The sequence below is a fragment of the Magnolia sinica genome, chromosome 16 (genome assembly GCF_029962835.1).
Source record: "Magnolia sinica isolate HGM2019 chromosome 16, MsV1, whole genome shotgun sequence".
Lineage (NCBI taxonomy): Eukaryota > Viridiplantae > Streptophyta > Magnoliopsida > Magnoliales > Magnoliaceae > Magnolia > Magnolia sinica.
The window spans coordinates 61,539,681-61,560,823 of NC_080588.1; the positions used below are offsets into that span (position 1 = coordinate 61,539,681).

Sequence of the window (21,143 nt, forward strand, 5' to 3'; positions counted from 1 at the left end):
TGAGGTATGTGTTATATCCAAACTGTACATCCATTTGGCTAGCTCGTCTTAAGGCTTGAACCGAAAAATAAGACAGATCCATATGTCAATTGGACCACACTGCAAAAAACAGCGGGGATTGAACTTCTACCATTGAAACCCTTCTGGGTCACAGAAGTTTCAGATCAATATGAAATTTTTTTCCTCTTCATCCATGTATTTGTGACCTTATTAACGGATTTGATGGAAAATAAAAGTTATGGTGGACCCTACGAATTTTTTAACGGTGAAAATCATTGGTGTGGTCCATTTGAGATTTGGATACGATTCATTTTTTGTTTCATGCTCTAAAATAATCTCGAAAAATGGATGAATGGTATGGATATAATAAATAAATCATCGTGGGGACCATGTAACTTTGATCTCCTTTGAACCGTTCGTACAACTCGGAGCTCGAGAGCGTCGGCGCTCGTCTTCGCACGACACGTATCTACACCAGCTATATAGCCTGGTGTGTGTGGTACACCAGCCCATCCGCTTCCGTAACTCGGTCAGTCCTTTGAATCCGCGCCCATTGGGATCGAGGAAGAAAAATGCTGTACTATTCGCGCGAACGTGGACTCAACTGGCGAATCGCGGACACGTGCTAACGAACTAAACTCGTGTGAGGGCAGAAGGCGAGATCAAAATGTTCCGGATGGTCCATTCATCAGTAGGCCCCGCGTATAAGTTGAATAGTCCTAGACTCATTTTGCACCATTTTCAAAATGGTGGTGACTCATCCTCGTCACATGTGGAACGGAAGTAAAGCTATCCAGACCATCCAAAAGGTCCGTCTGAATATAATGCTAACATTATCTACTCAGTTCAATTATCTGGTTGAGATCCATCAACGGTTGGGTAAGAGATTTGTGCAGCGTGGATTCCCGTAGAACTATGCCATGCATATGGTTTGGACGGTCTGGATTGCCCACTCTGCCTGCCTGTGTCTTGTCCTCCAAGAAAAACTTTGTTACTCTGGCAGAGTGCAGCCTTTGATAAGCATCCTCTGAAATTTTTTTACGGGCGATAAACAACTAAAATTAAACCGTTTAAACTGCGGTAACGAATTTAAATGAATTACAATGCACTGAATTTAGTTACCAAAGTTTTCATATGGAATCCTACATTATATCTAGGGCTAAAAATATCAACCTAACCGCATAATTCAGATGGGCCACACTAAAGGAAATAGTAGGGAGAGAGATGTCCACCCTTAATTTTTACAGGGCTTGTCACGGTGGTCATAAGAAATTCACTTTAACTATTAGATTTCACAACCTAAATTGGGGCCAAAAAAGGAACATCCTCCACTCGTGTGGGCCACACCGGGGAGGAAATGGTTTGGAAGGTGTGCATTGTCATTAAATCGATTTCCAATTGTGTAATCCATCTAAATCTACGATGGAGCTGAGCTTTGAGCCTTCGGTCTTACAAGGTGTGCAACACATGATGGTCATATTGAATTTCATGTATACATCACCTATGTTTGCAGTAAGGTCCACTTGTATAAATTAATTAGGTAGCTTATTGAAAACTTTTATAAAAAATAAACTGAGAAATAAATATTTTTTAAATTTCCTTATAAAATAATTCTCCATTTTCCTAACTTAAGTGTATTGCATTGGGATTTGAATTTGGTATTACCTTTCATATGACGGGATTTGATTGGACAACTGCCTGTTATCAAGATGAACATACACAAAGTATATTAAGGTTTGTTTGAAAGTTGTTTGCTTAAGTAGGATCCAATCCAAGTCTACAAGCATGCAAGAGCATGTCTCCTTCTTCCTCGCACTTGGATTTCAAGAAGCTTTAGCGATCAGTCCTTTATCCATTTCATCGGAGGCCATGAAAGTATAGCAGCTGTGACAGTCATGGTGTTCATCTTCTGTAAGAGTAAAATGGGTATTTCGATGACACATCTAAATGACCTTCGAGTAAATCATCTTGTTTTTAATGCAACTTTTTTTTTTTGTCTGGCAGACCTTAAATGCAAGTGCTGTTTGATCATATATGACAGGATTCTGGTTGCAGCTGCACTAGTTGGCAGGTCATTGAAGTATCTCCATGATAGTGGAAAGTCGGTGCGGAGCCTTGTCTGCCTGAAACGTTTGCACGAGTACAACTGGCCATAGGTAGATCGGTGTTGAGGTATATGTGAAAAACAACATGGCTTATCTGTCTGGCTTGATAAACTATAGAAAATGTGGAAGCTAGGCTCAAATGTTGTGATTGTTGGGTTAATCTTTTCTGTAAGGTTAGAGCCTTCGTGTTCTGACATGTTTTTGTGATAGGGGCCCATGTCTTGGGTCCTTTTAATCTGTTGTTCGATTGCAGTATGGTTAATGAATTATTTATGGAAGCTAGAATACCAGTCTTATGATGGTAGCATACCTGTTCATTGCGTGTGCTTGGGAAAATGAGAGATCCTGAAGAAAAGGGAGGTTCTAGAATTCATTTCATAAATCATAGATGTATAGATGAATTCTCTTCCACCATTCCCGGATTCACGATGGAAGTTATGGTAGAAGTTTGATGCCGGCTGCTGACCCATTCATACGGTGTGGAAAAGCTTCTTTAATGGCTTTGATTATTCATTGTATTTTCAGAATGTCTCCTGGTGTGCAAATTCTCATTTTGATTATTCATTGTATTGTATTCTTCCTCCTTGTAGTGTACTAGATCCGATATGAAATGACGCCCGGAAAAGGAGGCTGGAGATAGTTGACTGTATTGGCCAAGCTAGGAGTGGACCACGTAGAGGATTTTTATTTTATTTTTATGTATTAGGATCATTTTCAACTTATTGTTGTAAATATTTTATATATATATATATATATATATATATATATATATATATATATATTTCTTGCTAAGTCATACAATTTTTGTTTAATATTCATTTTTAATTGTATTGCAAGATTCTTTGGATTTCAAATATTACAAAAATATATGTTCCAACTTCCAATTGGAAAAAAAAAAAAGACTGGCTTTTGCCGGTGGTTAACCACTTCTACGAACTATTCCTAAATAAGGAAGGATTCAAAACCGTTCCTAAGTAAGGAAAAATACCATTCCTAAAACATGTTCGCAAAATCAGGAATGCTTTAGAACTTCTGAAAAGTCTTTCCCGAAATTTGAAACGGTCCCCAAAAAGGTTTTCAACCATTCCTAATTTTTTGCAACGCGCTATTCAGGAGAACTGTTCCTTGATTTAGGAACGGTTTTCAACCATTCCTAAACAGCGATTTTGGTGTCGTCTATCCATTAATGAGATGAGGTAGCTTTTTAAAAACCTTTTTGCAGAAGCTATTGAAATGTAAATTCCATATTCGTTAGATAGTTTTTAGTTTTAATTTATGTAGCTGGACTCCCTCACCATGAAGATCATCATGGAGAAAATCAGACAAGTCCACTCACTAGGTGGACGAAAGCCGTAAAATAAGTCAAACCATCAGTTGCCCATTTATTTCAATGGTCCAGCCACTGCGAGGAATGGAAACTCCTGGTTTTTGCATTTTATGGTGGGCCCATTTGTTTACCGAAGGGTCTAAGATTCTTTTGGTTGCTATGCTCAAGCCAAATCCACCCAATTGAATTGTAATTGCATTGGGCCATAAGAGCAGTAAGGAGTCAAGTTGGATGTAGTAGGACCTAGTAAATTGGATCATGTAGGATTCAATGCAAGCTTAGGTGGGTTCCATTTTTTAAACTTAGCAGGATCCATCACTCATTTATATCATGGTCCAAACTTAACTCAAGAAGCGGGTCAAACCAATCGACCTGCGGGGGACTGATGTATAGTGCTCCTGCTATGTAATTTTTTTTAAAGGTTTGAAAATTCATTCACAAAAGGGGGGCTGTACAGACAGGAACAAACAGGCGACCCGATCGCTCAAAAAGAGGGCATGGATCTTTCTCTAACTGTACCCAATCCCACCCGATCTAAGAAAATTAAACTCTAAATGGGGCGAGGGATAGAAGACTACCCCTCAAAGATCCTCTGCACTTGAGTAAGGCTTTATTGATGGACATTAGCTTCAAGCCATGTCTGAAGCACTTTCTATCTATACCATAGCTTGATCAATGGAAAGTTTCCTTTAAAAAAAAGAAGAAATTGAGATACTATGGAGTTCATTGCAAATTATATGATGACAACTCATCCATCATTCATGTGTCCTACATGCACATAAATTGGGACCTTCTGAATTGCAGGCCAATCGAGGATGAAGAACAAGTCAAAAATCAACTCAGCAGGAACCATCATGTCTCCACCAATAGTGTGACACATATGTATGGCAATCCAGACTAACCAACTTGTGGGCCCATCATAGATGGAGCATAGCCTAAAACCCAGCTTGATTGGTCAATTTTGACCATTCAATTTCACTTGTTAAACTTGAATGGCTTAGCATTTATTTTCATTCATCCATTTCATAGCAAAAAATTAGATCTTGAGCATCACTAAATATTGTTCCAAACTGTTCTCCATCCATTGTAGGCCCCATTTTTTTTTTTTGAAAGGTTTGGATTCACATACATTTGTGTTGACTTGTTCAATAGATGAGTCCCTGTTCACCCCACTTGATAGTGCACCTCAACATGCATGCACAAAGCTACTTTACACATATATGCATGCACACGTGCACACACCTCATTCCCAATTCCAAATTGTCCAAGTTGTGGACCCTATTGAAGGTGGGCCATATTCAAAGGAGGAAAAAACACCTTGAATGGATGATCGTCACCATCCAACTGGTGCCATCTAACGATCCAAATCAACACACAAATAGACATTTTCTAATTGATCTAATTTTGTTTTTGTCCCCCCTATGTGGTTTTGTTTGAAGTTATTATATACCATATGTACCACTACAGTGTACTAGTCATTGAAAGTCAAACATCCCGCCATAGATATGAATTGGAAATCGTTAATCTGAATTGGCCACTACCCACCAACAATTTCAACTGTTGGATCGAAGCAAGTAATATGTATCGTCTTTCTGTTATATGGGTATTTCTTCTGAGGAAAGCTTTATTGCAAATGAAAACCAAATGAAAGATAACAAAAATTATATCCATTAAATAAAAGGAAAAAAGCTACTGAGCTTATCATATATAATAAAAAGTAAAAATTGCATACATTAAATTATTATATTGCTTTAAGTTACAGCTCTTGTCAATAGTTTCTGGCACATTATAGTGTCATTAAATTCTAAAAATGGGTACTCCAACATTTTGAATCTGTCAAAATTCGTCGCCACAGAAAAACCAAATGATGTATTCCAACACTGTAGAAGCTTAGCAGTTACAGGCAATAGCAATTTTTGTACCCCCATGTTGGCAAGAATCTGCATAAAAAGCAAGTAGAACTACGTGAGTAAGTCTCCATTGCTACATCTGTTCATTGTTTTTGTTGAAGTAATCTCAAACATACATTTCCCGCATGAGCATGCATATACAAACAAGTTAAGGATATTGAATCTTTTTTTTGTTGTAATCGAGCAAGATCTGGATTTTTCATCAGGTAGGAATGGCCATGTATGTCCCTTGGCTAAAAATTAGGTCATTGCATTCATTAAATGGGCCACATGTATCTAATAATGGATGGCTAAACTAACTTAACCAGATGTCTACAATTGATGTACATGTGGCCCACCTGATACTGAACAGAGTGATTTTGGGACAAGAAATTCATAGACTAGTCATGCTCGTATCTATGTCAATATCCTCAACATTTTCCTCAAACATGCGGATGGATAGATAGAGCTATATTAGTTATGATGCTTCTAATCAATAGGTTGAATGAGAACAAACAGGAAAATGGAATCCATGTTATTACTGAAAATTATTCACACATGTTTTATATAGAAATATATTATTGAATATCAACACACAATATCTAGTTGTGTATCTAAATCAACTGAAAATATTACCTTTTGTAAACTATTCATAAGAAGACGGCACATTCCTTGTCGGCGAGACCTAATACATGTGCCCACAAGAGGCACTTCTGCTACCTTGTCACTACGGACCCTAGAATAGAAACATGCCAAAAGATTAATCGTGTTTTGTTATACAACAAATAGAAGAGTAAAAAAAAAGGTAAAAAATTCCACAAGTATTGGTTACTGAGACTTACCTGAACGTTGCCACGGATATCGGTTTCTTCCCTTTCTCCAAGATCATTGTATAGAAACCTCGATAGTTCAGATGGGGTACTGCCGATCTACATTAAACAAAAGAGGTGTTGTAATTTATCATGGATAGAAGCAACATCGAACAACACTAAAAAATCCTGTGATTTTCTTAATCTTCAAAAAAAAAAAAAATCTATATAGTTTTTTAATCTATTGATAGTGCGCTCAAAAAAAAAAAAAAAAAACAACAACAACAACAACAACAACAACCAGCCCCATGTGTGCACCAGGTAATTATTCCTTAACCTCAAATACACATAATGCTAAATGATACTGCATGAGATAACTAATTTACAATATCATAGGAATATATGAATTGTAAAGATTTTTATTATGTAAAATAGGAAAGTAGGTCTTACTCTTTACTGAAAACAACATCTGTGATAAGGTCTGTCTTGGTAGCTGGTTGGATAATGCGATCAAAACATTCACGTAGCATAGAACGTGCAGCCCGAAGCTTGCACTTGGTCATGGCTTCAATGATGGAGGATGTATTACGATTACGACCATGTTTTTCATTTGACCTCAAAATAGTCCATGATAGACCATCTATGCCTGCTGAATTTGATTTCCCAAGAAGATTTTGGAGATGGAAGAATATCTGTATCACAAGAAGTACATTAGTAGAAATTAATATTACCATAACTAAATAAATAATGCAAGAATATCCTTAAAAAAATAAATACCATATATAAAGTTATAAAAAAGATTAACAACTGCGTTTGAAAAAGAAAGAAAATAAAAGGTAGAAATATTCAATGACATATTTATAAAAAAAGTACTAAATGTCTCAATAAAAATCATAGAAATGTGTAAATCAATAACTTCATAAAATATAAGCAAATCACAGGATATCATTAATTATGATTGCATATAGATGGACTATTGAAGTGAGCTAGACTAATTAATTTAATAAAGCAGAAATAACTGAATTGGAGTTCATGTCTTTCATATTCATACTTTGAAAAAATAAGTTGCAATTATGTTAGTTTCAAGTATGTCATAAGATAAACACAATTTAGCCATTTCTTTCAAGTGCATTGAACATTTGTAATTTAATTCAGTTGTGCATTGAAACATAGTGTAAGTGAAACTTGTATTAGAAAAAAATATAAAATTTCACATCCCATATGGAAACTTTGATGTACCTCTGAACATTTTTCTCCACAAAACCAATTTCCCTCTGGACAACTTTCAAGTCCTTCATCGCCTCTTTCTCTCAGACAACCCACATGATCTAAAAAAAATCAAGAAAATATAAGTTTAAAAGATGCCAAATATTTTATTCGACACATATAGAAGAAAAGAAGATAAGAGAAGAACTCACATCCACGTTCACATTGATCACAAAACAAAATTGTTTTCTCCACAAAAATTTCACCATCATTATTGTATTCACCCTCGCCACATAATCCACATCCACAAGATGGGCAGAAATATACACTTTCAGGGAAAACCTGCATGAGCGCCAAACATCAAGTTGAAGGTGATAAACAATCATAATTTTCTCTATACTTAGTATTAATATCTGAATTTATGATGCGTTTGGATTTAAAAAATAAAAGAAATAACGAAAATTCAATTCAATAAAGAGAAAAAAAAACAAAAAACATAACAACATTTCCTAGTATTCATAATGAGGAAGCAACATTTAAATTATAATTGTTTCATTACTTCCTTCCAAGTCCAACTATAAAGGAATGAAATTGCAATTTTAGAATCTAGCCCCTTAGTATAAATACTAAGTTGATTATAATTCAGCCATATCTCCTATATAAGACTAATTTACTTCAATTCAATTCAATAGTGCATCCAAATTCTGCTTGAAGTATAGAGCAAATTTAGGAGACCAAGCCAACTAATTGAACTTAATCTACAACTTGTAGTGGAAATGAGCCATTTGGATGCAATATTATTTAACGTTGAAGCGATTATGTTGCAATTTGTTTCAAATCTGAAGAATTAATTTCTACAAAGCAAGTTTGGGAAAATAGGATTGTATTGAAAGATGCCATGAGTTTGGGATCTCACCTCTAAACCAATGCAGTTTAAGTGAAACATGCGCAGACATTCACCACCACACACTAGCAATCCATCCCCACTGTGAAGGCAGATGTGGCATATCCCATTTCCTCTAAAGCATGAGGTGTTATTTTTCGTTTCCTCACACAAATTTCTTGTGAAACCGCAAACAGTTTCATCACCCACTGCTTGCTGAATATTGAGGTGGGATCGATATCCTGCGAAGCTTTCATCATTCACACTATCTTCTCTTTGTTGAATTATAGGGTGGTGAGGCTCATCACTCCCCATTTGCTCATGTAGACATGCTAAGAAGTCTGCCTCATCCTGTATATCACCCTCCATTTGTTGCAGGTTAGTGTGTGGCAGATCATCGCTCTTCATTTGCTTGTGGGGATCCTGTTCAAAGGCTTTAACTTCCTCATCACGCATTATTTGTATTTGGCACTGCATCAGTGACCTCCCATCTTCCAAGAAGATACTGGAAGAAGGCCGGTGATTACTACTACCCGCATGAATCTCAAATTTGGAAAGACTATACACATTTTCACAACACAAACATTTGATTCCTTTGCACGTGATCAACCCCGATGCCATAACACTGTCATCCTTTTTATTCACGTAAATTGCCTTCTGACCCAACGTCACTACGTTTTTGTCTATCAAAGATGATAGACTGATTGTAGGTGTGCGCCAATTCCGCCTTTTTCCTCCTTTCAGCTTGAGAGAATCAACCGAGCAGCTTGATGACCGACCTTGTCTATCGTTTTTTACTAACGAAGCATCTGAAGATGAAGGAAAGTTGTTGCATTCAACCTTTCTCTTCTTCAATTGAGGTTCACCACAGTTCATTACTGGTTGTGGACAACTCTTGTTTTCAATGGCAACATCACTGCAATCCCACTGTCTGTTTTCAATTGTAACATCACTGCAATCCCACCGTCTGTTTTCGACAGCTCCATTTTCTTCAAGAACAAAATTAAATTGATCCATGAGTGTGAAGGTAGTATCCATAAAGTTCTCGTCGTTGATGAATCCAGCAAGCCATTGATCAAGTGTGTCATCATCTTGTAAAAGATTCATCTTCCTAAAAACATAGAAATCATTTTATGAGAATTACATAAAAACAATTGCATAATTAATTAAGCATGACATATCAGATGTTGTGGTTGGCACATTTCTATAGATTATTGTAATTAGCACCACTCATCAGTGGGCCCTACACAACAGATCATTTGTTAAGGGCCCCATCATCATCATCTAAACCTAACTAATGGGGGATAAATGGAATTCTCATTTGCCCATGATCATCATCATTCATTGTCCCTTGTTCAATGAACGGACGTTCTCTAATCAAAGGATTAGTACTAGTTACGTAACTGATCTAGTTAATTTGCTAAGCTACACTATCATACACTTGTGGGTCCCATGGTTCAATGGTCTAGATCATCCACCTGATGGGTCCAATCCATGATTGGAAGTGGCATGGCAGTCCCCATTCTGCATTGAATCTGGACTGTTGGTTAATTTATTTTTAGGCTAAAGATCAAAGCATCATCATGATCTTCCAATCTAAAAGATTTAAGGTAAATTACCTAACCATGGAGGGGCCCATCATAATCGACGGTTTGATTCACAAATTGCTGGGCCCACCATGATATTTGTATGACATCGAGGAGCTTGATCCAAAACGTTAGTAGGCCTTGGAAGGCATCAATGCTGTGTATTCCATTGCCACTTTTCCCTGTGGTGGGTCCCACTTGAGTTTTGGAGAAGCCTGAGTGTTGTGATGGCATCCTACCATGAAATGGCAAAATTGACATATGAATGGTCCATCATGGTGGGCCCGACAGATCTATTTGTTGCACCTGCTTTTATGTGGAAACGGATTGGCTACTCACCCTGCCACTAGCCAGTGGCTGGTGGCCAGTGCTCTGTGGGCTCCATCATGATGTATTTATTTCATCCATGCCGTCCACACATTCTTCCAGATCATTTTGTGGCATGAACCAAAAAATGAGGTTGATCCAAATCTCAAGTGGACCGCACAGTGTTGATTGAATGCTCACCATTAAAAACTTCTTAGGGGCCACAAAAGTTTTGGATCAAGATGATATTTTTTTTCCCTTCATCCAAGTCTGTATGACCTAATCAACAGGTTAGATGTTAAATAACCATTACAGTGGGCTCTAGGAGGTTTTTAATGGTGGACATTCAATCACTACTGTTTTCTCATGGTGTGGTCCACCGGAGATTTCGATCTACCTCATTTTTGGTATTAAGCCCTAAAATTATCTTTCAAAAAGATGGACGGCTTGGATAAAACAGATACATCATGGTGGGATCCACATAGCACCGATCACTAGCCAAACCACTTCCCTTCTCGAGAAATTTACAACGGTATATCCCACCTTTTACCACCGTCTTTTCTACTCACTCCTGAACTTTACTTCCCAACCTAAACCATTCTATACGGCTATTTGCGGACGAAAATACCCTTGAATTATCGGTAAGAATTAAAACCGTAGCCAAAGGAAAACAGGAAATTCAACGGATTAGCCATAGGTTTGCATCGCCGAATTTCATGTTTTCCAATGGCTACGGTTTAATTCGTAGCTATAGGTTGCACGGTGCCCTATGTCCGTACAGAATGGTTTAGTTTGGAAAAGAAAGTTTGGGATCTACTAGAAAAGACGGTGGGTAAAACGTGGGATTTACAGTCGTAAATTTATCCCCCTTCTCTGTCTCATCAACCCAAGAAGGGAGAGGACCCGTTGTGTTTATATCACCGGGTGAATCACCCTTGTATGGCCCTCATGTCAGAGATCTGGTCCGTTCATCACGTAGTGTACAAAAGGGTCAGAAAATACCCATTCTATGAGGAAAATGGACTGTTGGAAGGTGCATATCCAATAGATGTTCAAAGTGGAAATAGTTAACGGTCCAAATTCCAAAAAGAAAAATAATTTTGGCTTTGTTTACATCCATCACAACAATTTCTACAACCTAAGGAGAGGAACAACGCAATGGAGAATGAATGCAGGAAAGAAGAATTTAAATAAAATAAATTAAAAAAGATCAAATTTCTAAAAAGAAAAAGAAAAGTAGGATACCAGAGAGAAATATACACCTGCGGCAGAGAATTTTTATTCTGGAATGTGCTAGGCTGACAGTACTGGTTTACTTTTTATAACCATGCACGTCCAACTCCTTCCAGGAAGTTGTTTTCGTTATATGAAATGACTTAAATACCCTTGATGTGCGTAGGACGGACGCGATTAGCTACTGACAGGTTGAGTAGCGAGACTCGGGTCCCACCATGATGTATGTGTTGTATCCACACCGTCCATACATTTGAAGAGATCATTTCACGGCATTATATAAAGAATGAGGTAGATCCAAAGCTGTAGTGGACCCCACCACAGAAAATAGTGGAAGAGTGACGGCCACCGTTGAAACCTTCCTAAGGTCAACCGTGATGTTTATTTGAGATCCAACCTGTTCATAAGTTAAAACAGACATTAGATAAGGGAAAAAAACAAATATCAGCTAGATCGGAGACTTTTGTGGCCCTTTAAAGGTTTTAATGGTGGGCGTCAGTCTCTCCACTGTTTTCTGTGGGTGGGATCCACTTGAGATTCAGATCGAACTCATTCTTTGGCTCATGCCCTAGAATGGTCTCTCCAAATAGATGAACGGTGTGGATACAAAACATGTATCATGTTGGGACCCACAGAACTTGGTGACGTCACTTCAGTAGCGAGTATCGCTGCTAAACCTGTCAGTTGCTGATCCGCGTCCGCGTATGACACCCAACGGCATCCAACTGCCGCACCCATCGTCCAGAAACCACCTAATTCTTGTGTGGCCCACGTGATGACTGCACCGGACTGATTTTTGGTTCATCTGTTCATCATGATGTGGTAAACCTATTGGACGGTTGGATCTCACACGCGTATCAAGCGGGGCTCCGAGATGGATTACTTCATCAATTTCTTTGAAAAATGTGGTAAAAAACCGAAGAAAAAAAAGAATAAAGAAAAAGAAGAAGAAAGAAACCTTGAATTTGGACCATTGGGACTTTTCATTTTCTAACCGTAGATTCTTCTGGCATAGGTGTGAAGAATGTCCCAGGCCTCTGCCTTGCTAGCCATCCCAGGCAAGAACTAGATCCGTTGGTCCGTGGGAATTCAAAACTCCGTTTTGAATTTTCACGCCATAAAACGGGGAGAAAGGGTACTTTTTAGTATAAACCCGATCGAACTACTTATCTTTTTTCATTGGACCTGGAAAAAACCTAAATAATTAAACTAGATCTCTATTTATGTGAGCAAATTCAGAAAGACAAAAATACCCTTAATTTTTTGCTTTACCTTAACAGGCATGGATATTTTCATAAAAAACACCTACATCCGTACCCTAAAATTTTACTTTGATGAAATAGTTTTCGGGTGGTGAAAAAAAAAGGCATAATATAGACTTGTCTACCATGCTAATTTTTTCGAGGAGAAATGCTTTGGTGGTCCCGTGCTCCATGAGAGTTTAATGATCCATAAACACACAAGATTGTACACGTGGCATGTCTTTATCTTCGGTAAGATGATCTGTACGTACGGTAAAGATCATGTATCTCAATGCATCTCACTCTACATGGATTAATCCCACCAGCTAATAAACTCCGCTTGTTTGTTTGGTTTGTTTGAAATTCGGTTGTGCATATATATATATATATAGAGTCATGCTCCCCTGCGCACCTTTGCACACGTGCCATGGGTGTCTAATCTAAACGGTCCATGTGATGCGGAATCCCACAAAACCCCATGTGGAAAATTTTCACTCTGATCTAATATTCTAGTAGGCCATAGAAAAGAGAAATGCAAATCAAGGGAGGAAACTGTTTTTATTTTTCATGGCCCACAAAAGTTTCATATCAAAGTAAAACTTGGGCCTGGGAGGTTTCAGGAGGTTCTGATTCACATGAACGGTTCAGATTTTGGATTAACATCACATATGATGGGTTCTCAAAAAAGTTCGTACATAGTACGTACGAACTGGTTCGCAGGTGAGCGTTTCCGTGTATATATATATATATATATATATATAGGGAAAAGGTACTATGCGCTCGACCTCACGATAAGCTCCCGTGAGGTCGAGCTGTGTGGGCCTCACCGTGATGTGTGTCGACCATCAACACCATGATTTGATGGGTCCCCTTTAAATTATGGGATATCCCAAAAATCAGCCATGTACGGAACTCAGGTGGGCCATACCATCTAAAATCATGTGAAGACACCATTAAAACATATAAAAGCACTTGTTGGGGCCCACCTGAGTTTTGAATGCTGCTGAAACTTGGTTTGAACCCTCATCCAAGTGGGACACACATAATGGATGGGCTGGATTTGCAAACCACATCTCGGTGGGCCCAAAAAATGATTATGAATGTTTTAATGGTGCACGGCCCCTCCCCACTTCTGTATGTGGTGTGGCCCACACAAGTCACGGATTGACTTGATTTTTGAGACCTAGGCCCACGATGGAATGGTGCATCTGATTGATGGGGTAGATGTTCGAAACGCATCACGGTGGGGCCCACACAACTCAACCTTATGGGCCGGTCTTGTCAGCTCGAACGCATAGCACACACACACACACACGGAAACGTATACACACACACACACACATGGAAACGCTCACCTGCGAACCAATTCGTACGTACTACATACGAACTTTTTTGAGAACCCATCATACGTGACGTGGATCCAAAATCTAAACTGTTCATGTGAAGCAACACCTCGTGAAACCCCTCGGGACCAAGTTTTACTTTGATCTAAAACTTTGATGGGCCATGAAAAATGAAAACAGTTTCCTCCATTGATTTGCATTTCTCTTTGCCATGGCCCACCAGAATTTTAGATCAGGGTGAAAATTTGTCACAGGGGTTTTCATGGGATTCCACATCACATGGACCGTTTAGATTAGACACCCATGACACGTGTGCAAAGGTGCGCACGTGCGTAGGTGCGCAGGGGAGCATGACTCTCTCTCTCTCTCTCTCTCTCTATATATATATATATATATATATAGTGTATAACCCTAAGTACTAGGATAGACATAGGACCGAGCAATTACCTATTACTAAAAACTAAAGTAGTACAACCTTTTATTTAACCACTAGTATACATAATCAAGCGATTTGTGAATAAGGGTCCTTACTCTTATCCGGGTGGTAGACTCCCAGGAGTTTCAACACCGGGTCAAGGGTTCGAGTACCCACCAATGGTGAAATCCCATGGTGTGCGTGTGTTAAAAAAAAAAGCGGTGAAATCCCACAGCGTGCGTGTGTGGGGTGTGTGCGTGTGTTAAAAAAAAAGCGGTGAAATCCCACAGCGTGCGTGTGTGGGGTGTGTTAAAAAAAAAGCGATTTGTGAATAAGAAAATTCGTTCTTTTAATGATTTTTTAAAACTTTTCTCACACAATAAAATTTTCTCAACGTGATAACAAAGATGATCAAATAAATATAATATATAAGTAAAAAGAACTTATATGAAATGAGAGTAAACGTAGAAAAGATTAATTTTTGGCGTAGTTGGAAGGGAATTACACTACCTCTAATTTAGAATCAGTTCAATGTAGCAGTATTAACCGGTTATGTTAAGCTAATCTAAGTTAAAAGATAAAATTAATAAGCATCATTGCATCATAGATTTAATTTGATACGTGTTGAGGGTCTGGAATTCTTTAATCTTCCTTTCATTTACAAAATCCTGATGTCAATTACAAGAAGAGATCTCCATAGCCACTTCTCTAGTCAATTAATGTGGAGATAATTGTTTGTATCCATAGACAATCATGGCCTATCAAATGATGGGATTTTTCTTAAGCCACCACGTGTGGTGTGGTGATAATCATCTACTTCTTTGTATAATCATTAATAGTCAGAAGTAATATTAGGACATATTAGTGTAATCACTATTTCATGCCCTAGATATTTGCCATAAAAACCACGCAACCTATAGTGGTGGAACGCCAAACTTGTCGCTAGTTATAATAATTTTTCAGTCGAAACCCAACCTTAATCACGAGACCTTTAGATGAACAATTGGCTTTTTCCATATATATTGGTTGTGTAGTAGTGTATTCTTATTGTAGTCACTTGAGCTTATCTTGCCGACTATTCATTGCTTTTAAAATTTTAATCTCTCTTAGTCATTAGGGTAGTTAAAAAAAATCTTTGATTTATCTCTTACAGAAATCTTACTACCACATGCCCTCATCAAAGTCATTGGATGGTTTTTTTTTTAAAAAATGTTAGCTCGTTAGTACAAGCACTGTCAGTTCACACTTCACTGTTAGCATAAACAATATATGCGATCATTATTTCCTCATGGGTTGAAGATCCAATGGATATTCAAAATGGAAATAGTTAACGGTCCAAAAAGAAACCATTAATCATTGATCAGTGATCATATAATTAATTTGATTTATGACCTATGATCCACACCATTTGGACTGTTTAATTGAGGTAAACTGTATGCCACACGTTCGATCATGACACTACCCGCATAGATAAACATGAATTTTCAACGGTTCATATAAAACTTAATTAAAAAATTCAATGGTCAGGATCACATTTGAGGACAAGTAGTGGGTAGTGGCCAATCAATAATATCTCATCTAGGATGAATGGACCATCTATGCATGTCGTCCCATACCCATTGTGTAGCACAAAAGACCACGCATGCCATAACACACGCCCCTTTACACTCAACAACTTCCAACCTGTCAAACGTGTGGAACATCTGAGTCGCATATCAGGTGGCCCGCACCATCAATATTTTGGATTTTGAAAAAGATTTCAAAATAAAATAATTTCCAGATAGAAACTTGGACAAAGCAAACGACTGATATTGACCGTCCATCAAGTTGAGCACCCATTTCATATCAGAAAAATTGACAGATCGGATGGTTAAATCCAAAATTAACAATTATTTATTTATTATTTTATTTTTTACAGATGTCTGTTTTCAAAGCCATGGATTAGATAGTTGGGATGAACTGATAATCGTGCTAATAATGGACTCCAACAAATAATGTATGAAATTGTTTGTTACACCTATTTTCACATAAATGATCTTAACCACACATTTTACATAGGTTTGATCGGATGGTTGGAATCGTCCTACCAGTGTTTAATTTGCATTTTAGGCTATGAAATGTGGTATGTGGACTTAATGGACAGTCCAGATCAATTATTTGAACTGTGCAAGTAATCTGATGCAGCCATGTGCACTTTAACTCACAGCTCATGAGAGCAACCAATAATTTCTTATTTTCAAATATTAATTAATGTTTATAATTAAATGCCCGCATTCAACTACAAAAGGGTCTAGAGATTGATGGTCAGAAACTACCGATCTTGGAGATATTTAGGACATGGTTCATCCATAAGTTGATACAACAAACCAATGGTCTGGATGATTGAAATATGGACATGTGTGAGAATGTTTACTTTCCAGTTTGATCCAAAACTCGTGGCCCACAAGAACTTTTTAATGGTCAGTCACCAATGTTTCGTGTGGTATGGTCCATTGTATATCAATGTATATCAATGGCTTAACACTCCAGCAGGGTCCATTGTTGTTTGAAACATCCCAAGTCTTTCATTCAATAGCTGCTGGCCAAAAAAGAAATGGTTCTATACATCAACGGTTCTCACTCAACTGTTAACAGACCAACATTCCAAGTCTAGGATCTTCCAACCTCCTTTTGGTGTAAGGGCCATCCATGGTTGGACCACTGAATCATGGGCCCAGGCCATGCTCTGGAGAAGGTCAATCAAAGCTCAAGAGATGATAGCTTAGCAAATTAAGGTGTTACTGTTAGTCGATGCTCGATTGAGATCAGTTCACCTAATTCATGGATCTAGTGGGTCCCATTTTCAATGTCTTATTACATTCCTTGCAAATGATCCTAACCATTCAATGAAAATAGACCCACAATCAACCATAGTTCAAAAACTTGACTAGATGTCTAGCCGAGTTGGGTAAACTCAAAGACTCAACCAGGTCTTTACTTGCCTTGTATCGATATTTTAATAGCTAATTTAAAGAATCTGCAGCCTTGTATGGAGTCTATCAAGTTTTCGAGTTGATTCGATGCACCTTGTCAATACCTGACCGAGTCAGGCTCACCAGCGAGTTTCAGAGAGGCTCAGTTCGAAATCTCATAGAGTTGAGTTGACACAGCTGAGTTTTGCGTGGAGTTATTGAGTTTTCAGAACTATAGACAATTAGGAGATTTTAATAAGGTCCATAGAAAAATTTCACCAAGAGGGAGGCCTACAAAAGTTGGTTGGAACATTGTACATTTCCTTTTGTAAGTCCAAGTACAAACCAGAAAATCATGACCCCACCCATAGTGGGCCTGCAATTTGGATGGTTTGGATTGAGATGCTTGTAGCCATGTCTACATTGACTGTAAAAAGGGTAGTGTTTTGGTCATTTATATAAACATCTTACATGGATGTGGATCACCAATCTGAATCATCCACTAGTGGGCCCACCCACAAATGATTCATACCCAAAAATCACTATTACAACAAAAGAAAACTTATAAACAGATGCATATCATTTTTCTGTTATGGTTAACATATAGCAAGCACAGCTTTCTTGCATACAGTCATGAAAAACAAAACAAATGGAAGATAAAATCAGATATATTAGATAAAGAATGTAAGTTACAGATTGCTCTTCTACGAGCCAATCCTATCGAAACATGCTACTATACGTATGCGCTTTTCTCAAATGGGCTCTGCTCCAGCAATACAAGAACCTTAGCCTTTGACTAAGCTTCCTAAGAATCATGATCAAGTTATATTATATAAAAAAAAATCTATACATCTTGCTCAAGTTTAAATTAGCCGACTGTCAGGCATTTTCGCAGAAACTCTCTTTGCCGCGCTCTAAAAAATTGGGGTGATGACTTTCAATGGCCGATATCTTCCATCATGTAGTGACCCTGCGACGCCATGATCGTTAGCAAGATTTCATGACGCTATTTCATATATGTGTACATGTATATAGAGGTTTGCAGATTTTACACATGTGTCTATGTGGCACATGTATCATGTCCAAGCCTTGCATTGGCTGGTCCCACATGAATGTAGATGGCCTGACCCAAAGACAGGCCTCATTCAACCATCTGAGTGTGAACTGCATGAATGGGGGAGAAAAATAGACTTCTCTCACTGACAACATCCAGTGTTCATGTGTAGCTGCCTGGTATGATGATTGGATGCCTGATTTTTGGGATTGGACATTGTGGGCCCACTTGACACATGGCTTGGATGTATCCATTTGTCCCACAGTACACAGCTTCGTAGAGAATGGAGTGTAGGATTAGATTAATAAATCTCTATGTATGTAGATGATAGATGGATAAAACTAGAGGTACTTCAAGAGAGGAGGATAAGATCATCTACTTACATTTGCTTCATTGCACTCGTCTGCCGGATCGGGTCTTGAATAAGTGCCAAAGAACCTGAACAATTACTTCTCAAAGAATACCGTTGACTTGTCTCTTTGCCATTGCTGGCTTCACTACCAAAATCTTCCAACCATATAGACTTAGATGGCAATGTGTTAATGAACCTCATTGTCTGGATTACTTTAGAAGAAGTGCTGTGTCGGTGGCTTTCCATTTTTACATTACTTCGGCAAAAACGATTCTTGACATCTTCCTTACTCTCTGCAGATTGGGCCATGATCATTAGAAATAGTGAAAATAAAAGAAATGATGATTCTTGCTATCGAGTTCGTGTGTGGAGATGGGACCTATACATACCTCTTGATTCCGAAGCTTTTGTTGTAGATGTCATCAGTAGCTTCTGGCACATTATGGTATCAGTAAATTCTAAGAAGGGATACGCCAAGAGTTCAAATCTGTCCGAAGTCGTCATCACAACAAAACCAAAGGAAGAAATCCATGTTTGTAGTAGCTTAGGAGCTGCTGGCAACAGCAACTTCTCTATCCCCATGTCGGAAAGAAGCTGCATAAAATTGAGCAGAACAAGTTCAGCAAGCCTCCTTAGTACTAAGGCAGTTTGTTCTTGTATCGAAATATCTCAACACAATCCCACAAGAGCAACCATGCGAACGAGCCATGTTAAGGATATTGACAAGAAGAGGACAGAGAATCCCAATGGCATACCAGCACAATCTGGTTGCTCATCAGGTAGGCATGCCATATGTTCCCCTGGATTAAACACCGGGTCGGTCTGTTCATCAAGTAAGCCACATTTATCTAATAGAAATGGACGGTCAAAATAACTTGACCAATGGTCTGCATTTGATGAACACGTATGGCATTTGATGAATAGCCCGGAGCCCATGCAGACTTGCTATGCTTGCATGTGTGCTAGCTAGGGCTGTCTACTGGCTGGGCCTGGGGTAGGTCTTGACCCGGATTTTGAACTGTTTTGGGCTGGCCGTCGGGCTGGAAATATTCAAAATTCTGATTTTTTAGGCGCGAGCCTAGCCCATTGACACCCCTAGTGCTAGCAGCCTCGACAAGACAGAGAGAACATATTATAACCTATAACTAAAGATGATATACACATACTCTCTATAGAACCAAATAATTGAATATCAACTCATAATATCAAGATGTGTCCATATCTATATTATGAAGATATTACCTTTTGTAAATTGTTCAACAGAAGCTGGCACATTCCTCGTCGGCGATATCTAATACGTGTACCCACTAGGGGCAGTTCTGCTACCTTCTCACCATGGATCCTAGAATAGAAACATACCAAAAGAAAGGTTATGTTTCAGTATACAATGCCTACAAAGAAGAGAAAATTTTTGTTTTTTTGTTTTCCTTTTAAAGGAAAAAAAATTCATTACATAATGGTTAAGATATCTACTTAAGCTTACCTGAAAGTTGCCACGGTTATTGGTTTATTTCCCTTGTACAAGATCATGGTATAGAAACCTCGAAAGTTCAGATGGGGTAGCGTCGATCTGCATTAAACAAAGAAGGCTCAGTGCATCACAGATAGAAGCAACACCTAATAGCACTGTGAAAACCCGGGAGTTTTTAAACTTCTAATGAATCTATGTAGTTCAAGCAAACAAAAGTTAATTTTTGTTTTTTCAAAACTGGAATGGGAAACAAAAATCATTGCAGGAATGCAATGATGCCAAGAGAGCAAAAGAAAGCTTATGAGGGCCAATATATTGAGGGATAATACTAGATGAGGTATGCCCCGTTGACAGTGGGGCCCATCAAATCAATAGTCTAGATCGTGAAACAATGGGCCCCGCAGTGGAAACTGGGGTTATCTGCACCAGTAATTCTCAAACTCATATATGTATGATACTGAATGAGATAAATTCTTAACAAAATGATAGCAAGGATAATAAAGCTTTATGGAAAAGAGGAAAGTACGTCTTACTCTTTACTGAATACAACATCTGTGACAAGGTCTGTCTTGGTAATGGGTTGGATAATCTGTTTAAAACATTCGCGCAATACACTGCGTGCAGGCAAAAGCTTACTCCTAGTCATGTCATGACCATCTTTTTCATTTGATCTCAAAATAGTCCATGATAGACCATCAACACCCGTTGGATTCAATTTCCCAAGAAGATTTTGGAGATGGAAGAATATCTGTATCACATTAAGAATGTTAGTAGAAATCAATTACTTTAGTTGAACAAATAGAGAAATAATGGGTATTGTTATGTTAAAATTGACTACTACATCGAAACCCAAAGAACAGGGGAAAAAAAACTCTGAAAAGACACAGGACAATCTTTCTTAAATTTGCTACTACATAAAAAAAATAATGTGAGAAGAAATTTCTAAAAATGTAAGAAACAGTTAAAATCACC

General features: G+C 38.1%; 1 protein-coding gene and 1 long non-coding RNA gene across 2 annotated transcripts; both read right to left on the reverse strand.

Annotated features, from left to right (window-relative positions):
- Positions 1 to 5,183: 5,183 nt before the first annotated feature.
- Positions 5,184 to 9,191, reverse strand: LOC131228886 (increased DNA methylation 1-like). Its single transcript, XM_058224731.1, has 6 exons — positions 7,549 to 9,191; positions 7,370 to 7,458; positions 6,581 to 6,822; positions 6,164 to 6,250; positions 5,919 to 6,057; positions 5,184 to 5,372 (listed from the first exon to the last, which is right to left on the reverse strand). Exons 1-6 carry the CDS (start codon positions 7,682 to 7,684, stop codon positions 5,184 to 5,186), a joined length of 882 nt encoding a protein of 293 aa, XP_058080714.1. The 5' UTR covers positions 7,685 to 9,191.
- Positions 9,192 to 20,110: 10,919 nt separating this feature from the next.
- LOC131228616 (uncharacterized) lies at positions 20,111 to 20,908 on the reverse strand. Its single transcript, XR_009163023.1, has 2 exons — positions 20,705 to 20,908; positions 20,111 to 20,270 (listed from the first exon to the last, which is right to left on the reverse strand). It is a non-coding gene; the product is annotated as an uncharacterized LOC131228616 (long non-coding RNA).
- Between the last annotated feature and the right edge of the window lie 235 nt (positions 20,909 to 21,143).